Raw genomic sequence first — 4888 nt, 5'->3', positions numbered from 1 at the left:
CAATTTTTTTAAATGCTAAAATTAAAAAAGATAAAATTAAGCATAATAATAATTATGAATCGCAGAAACAATAGAATTGCTCTGCTGATGTTAATCATACCCGCTTGGTCTATAAATTCTGCATGAAACATACCCATAATATATTAACACCTATGTGATAACAGCGATAACCATAAGCAGGTTTTTACAGAATCTTTGACATGGCCTGAGAGACGGTTGTGTCGGGGTTATGGCCTCTATGTCCTATTGTCAGGCTGTAACTAGATGGATATTGATATGATTTTGAAGGGGAAAAAATGCAATATACCCAACCCAATTTACCCCATGCCAATCAGCTTTGATAAAGCTAACTTTCGAACATTTTTGGAGGGAGCTCATTATTGAAAACACCAGTGCTCATGAAGGAGGAGGAGGAGAAGAAAGAATAAAAAATTACAAGGAAGAAGAAGGTAGTGGAGGAGGGCGAGAAAGAAGAGAAGAGGAAGAAAAGGAAGGAGGGGGGGGGGGAGAGAGGGATGAAGATGAGGAGAGAGATGAAAGTGAACCAATGGATACAAAGTTAGAGAAGCAATCAAACCATTAGACTTTAATATTGATTCAATTGCTTAGGACAGAGTTAGAACAAGTGCAGATAGCAACAAACCCAAACTTCTTAACCTCATGTGAAAAATAAAGGAATGATGTGCCAATAACTGTTTAACACATTCAACAGTTCACACAGTAGTAAATAAAAATTAAGAGGGGAAACATACTTTTGACTAATGAGTACTTAGGGGCATTGACATTGAAATTCACAATCATAAGCATGGTCCGGCCTGGCCTGCCTGATTCAATATGGTTGTGCAAATAAACGGAGACGACTGTACTGGTTATGTTTGGCGGTTTTTTGTTTAATATGTATTTATTGACATTTCAAGGCCAAAACTGTGATTATGACACTGTAATTTTGCAAAACAGGTCCTTTTCAATATGATTTATGATACACTTTAACCCAAATACAGTAAAAATTTCCCCTGGGAGTCAAGATTTGTTCTTTGTTTTGTTTTTGTTTTTAAGAGTTTTACGGCTCTTGCAACACATTTAGGTCATATCAGCGCCAGTAAAAAGGAAGAAAATTGGATAGTAAAAGTAAAAACAGTCTAGATGTAGAATTAAAGGGACTTGAGGAACAAGTAAGACAAGGGGAAAAGGTTCAAATAGGCAACAGATGTAGATTCCGAGAGCACACTATCAATGTACTTAGTTTGAGATCACCTAAAAGTCTCACCCAGACACCAGCACAAGTCCCCACTAAGAGGAGTACACTCAAATGTTTACAAATCATATGTTAAGAATAAACCAAAATAACTACATAACAGAGAGATGATTTACAAGGAAAAAAATATAATCTCCCCAAAACAATTATACATTTGACTGTTTCACTGTTTCCCTCTCAACCAGGGTATCCGGCTAGGGCCAGGACAAAACCAAGTAATCCCATTCCAAGACAAAGACAGAAAGCAAGTTGGAAAACAGATATAGAGGGATAGAAGACAGTAAGTACCTCCCTGCCCACTATGGGAGGTCAGGAACCCCACCCAGAAGATTTGTTCTTTGGCAAAATCTCTGCACGTTTCAGAAAAAAAGATATTTTATTTCATAATTGATCCTATCAACTCATTTAATCATAGTTATAAATGCAATGTTTTACAACACAAGTAAGATGTAGTCACAAAAACTTGCTCAAATGTCATTAGTGCCTAAATATTAATTTCATTATTCTGAAAATAATAATGATTTTGCACCCTGTGCCTGTCATGGGAAATACCTCGATCTAGATAAGAAATAAATAAAAATGAATATAACAGCTTCAAACAGGAACAAATCCCAACCCTGGAACGTTTCGGGCTCAAAACCTTTCATCAGCCAGCAACCCAAAAAAATTGTTGCTCGGGTTTGTGAGCTTGAAATGTTCCATGTTTGGTATTTTGTTCTTGTTTGAAACTGTTATATTCATTTTTGTTTATTACTTTTTACAGACCACAGCTTCTAACAGCTTAGTATCTCGATCTAGATAAGAGCACTTTATAATAACATATGGTTGGAGTTTTTTTCTCTCAAGAATTAATCCTACATGAAAACAAGTTGATCTAGGGAGAGCATGGGGGTGTCATGGCCCAAACTTGTTTTTTTATGTTTTTAGGGGTTAAATGTCGCTTGCAACACCTTCAGGTAACATCAGCGCCAATAAAAAGGAAAATAAAAATTTGGGTCTGGCTCCAAAGAAAAATATAAGAGAAGGGGGAAATCCAAGTGAGATGAAACCTGGAAGCTACTCTTAAACCAATTAAAGGTTAGACATTGACACCTCTACTGGTTCCCCGTCACAAGATACATTCATATGGTTATAAAATAAGCATTATAATAAAAACCTAACAATGACAATCTATAATGGAGAGGTGACGCTTTGCAACATTCCCAAGTCCTGGGAAGGTTCCATCTACAGCACATGACACAAAGACAAATAATCTGTTCTCTTTTGGAAGGTATTTATGTTCAGCTCCAAGAGTCATTATGCAGGAAGAATTTTTCTATTTCTTCATTTGAAAGGTTTATACCAGACAACTATTCTCATTTTATCAGTCATTGTTTCAATATACTTTGCTAAAACAACAACAAAAACTAATTATATCTCAAAATACGTAGGAAAAGTATTCTAATAAATCCAAAGCATTTGATGAAAACTGTCACATTGCACAATTTCACACAAAAACTCACGTATCATGCTAGTGAATGGTTCCAAAATATGCCTTACTTATATCCATTCAATAAATCATCTAATCAATTCATATTGCTTCTGGAGAAGGCTACAACAATTCATTTGAAATAAACTTTGCAACGCTAAAGTGCTAATAGCCTAGCATAAACAAATGAACACTGTCAAATAAGAGAAGGCTGACGACAAAGAAGAAGAAGAAGCAGAAAAAAAAAGAGAAGAAGGAGAAGCAAAGAGATAAGGAGGATAAAATAAGCAGAAAGAGAGAGAGAGACACACACACACACACACACAGAGAGAGAGAGAGAGAGAGAGAGAGAGAGAGAGAGAGAGAGAGAGAGAGAGAGAAAAGAGAGAAAGAGAGAGAGAGAGAGAGAGAGAGAGAGAGAGAGAGAGAGAGAGAGAGAGAGAGGTGTAGGTATGTGCGTCCTGTAAATAACTTTATTGCTGAATCTAGTATCTTATTTTGCTTGTAGACTTTTGGTATTTTCTCAAACTAGATTCACAGTGCCAATGATAAAAATAAGAATCAAAATCCTCAATTTTGAAAAAAAATTCCAAGGGTTTTCGCACAACGGGATACACCATAATACTAACTATATGGATTGTTTGTTTATATTCTTAAGTGTCAAGAATAAAGCTTCTTTGATCCACTATCTAACTTTTTTCTTCCCTTGTTGGTTGTGCTTACAACAAAGGAATTCTAAATCAAACAAACCCCTACTATTGCTGGAGAGAGTATCCACACTATTGCTTATTTCTTTTTTATTTTTTATGATTTCAGAAGTTTTCCCCCTTTTTATTTCACAATTCCAGTAAAAAGTAAGACCCACAATGCAAAGAATTTGTTCTAATTGAAATCAAAATATTTTCTTCAAAGAATAAAAGCATCAAAACAAAATGTCAGAAGCAGAAGTAAGGACAAAAACATAGAACTCTTATAACGAAATGAACATTTAGTAGATCAGTCATAGTGAAAACATTGCATGGATCCCAAGCTGAAGTGTAGCCGGACTGTAACAACACGCATTGCCAGACAGGAATATACTAAAAAATTATATTCTATTTAAACACATCCACAGATGAACAAAAATTACACTTTAGAAGGGTTCAGATTAAACATTTTCGTTGTTCCCATAACTACCGGATTGTACAATGACCAATATTATTTTTTTAATGGTGCAGCAAGACAAAGGATATGTTAGAAAAAGACCTGAAGGTTGTGTTCTGTTTTCATCAATCTTTTCTTACTGACCTGGTCCTCATCATGTTTTTTGAGAATGAACTGGTTATTTTTCTTATATCAAGGTCAAGATTCCAAGTTCAGACTTCAACAGAACTAGCATGGGCATGAAGAATAGCAGAACAATGCGAATCTTTTAAAAGGTCAGTTCAACCCTTTGACATGACGTCATAAATGGGGCTGAAATGACTTATTCTAGTGAATTATTTGCTCACTCATTCCCATAAAATTTAAGTATTAAACTGCTCTTGTTAGTGAATGAATCAAATTTGCACTAGGTTAGATATTTCGGGAGCATAACAAGAGACTGGGAGGGATGGTATTATTTAACTTCTTTGGACCAAACTAAATTTAATGGATTTTTAAAATAATTCAAATTTCAACATCAAAATTCTATAACTGTATCCCTGGAAAGTCATTAAAACATTTATGTTAATAGTAACTTTGACATGTTCTGCTTAAATGGAATATGCTCGAACGCCCATTTAAAAGGAAACAGTAAAAACAAATATAACTTCATAACATCTTTAATCAAATATCTATCAACTCTTTCCAGAATTGATGGATCGACTATTAATGCTGGGTGCACTAAAATTCAGCAGTGTTGGAACAGAAACTCCTCTGTTGGAATTTTTGGTATCATTTTTATCCTCTCCTGGATTTTGGTTCTTGTCCGAGGTAGGTATCACAGCTAAAGAATTGTTATTTCTTGCATTATGCAAATTGTTTGCACATTGTTTTGGAAGCAGAGGGGGGAAACTAAGGTTTATGATGGGTGTCGACAATGGTTGGAATGGAGGTGGCCTCCCCTTGCGCTCCTGAATGAGCTGGTTAAAAATTTTACAGTGATGGGAGTGAAAGAAAGGTGCTGATTTGTTTGCAGGAGAACT

At 35.3% G+C, this 4888-nt stretch overlaps 1 protein-coding gene across 1 annotated transcript in view; it reads right to left on the bottom strand.

Moving 5' to 3' along the window:
- Positions 1 to 3512: 3512 nt before the first annotated feature.
- Positions 3513 to 4888, bottom strand: part of LOC144957302 (inositol-tetrakisphosphate 1-kinase-like) — a 33456-nt gene continuing 32080 nt past the window's right edge. Inside the window, exon 10 of the mRNA XM_078888438.1 lies at positions 3513 to 4888. This exon is cut by the window's right edge and continues 101 nt beyond it. Coding sequence (XP_078744564.1) covers positions 4541 to 4888 — 348 coding nt within the window. The 3' untranslated portion in view covers positions 3513 to 4540.

The sequence above is a fragment of the Berghia stephanieae genome, chromosome 1 (genome assembly GCF_034508935.2).
Source record: "Berghia stephanieae isolate SIO BIC M18660-M18661 chromosome 1, UCSD_Bste_1.3, whole genome shotgun sequence".
NCBI lineage: Eukaryota > Metazoa > Mollusca > Gastropoda > Nudibranchia > Aeolidiidae > Berghia > Berghia stephanieae.
The sequence above is the reverse complement of the archived record's forward strand: the minus strand, read 5'-3'. Positions and strand labels throughout refer to the sequence as shown.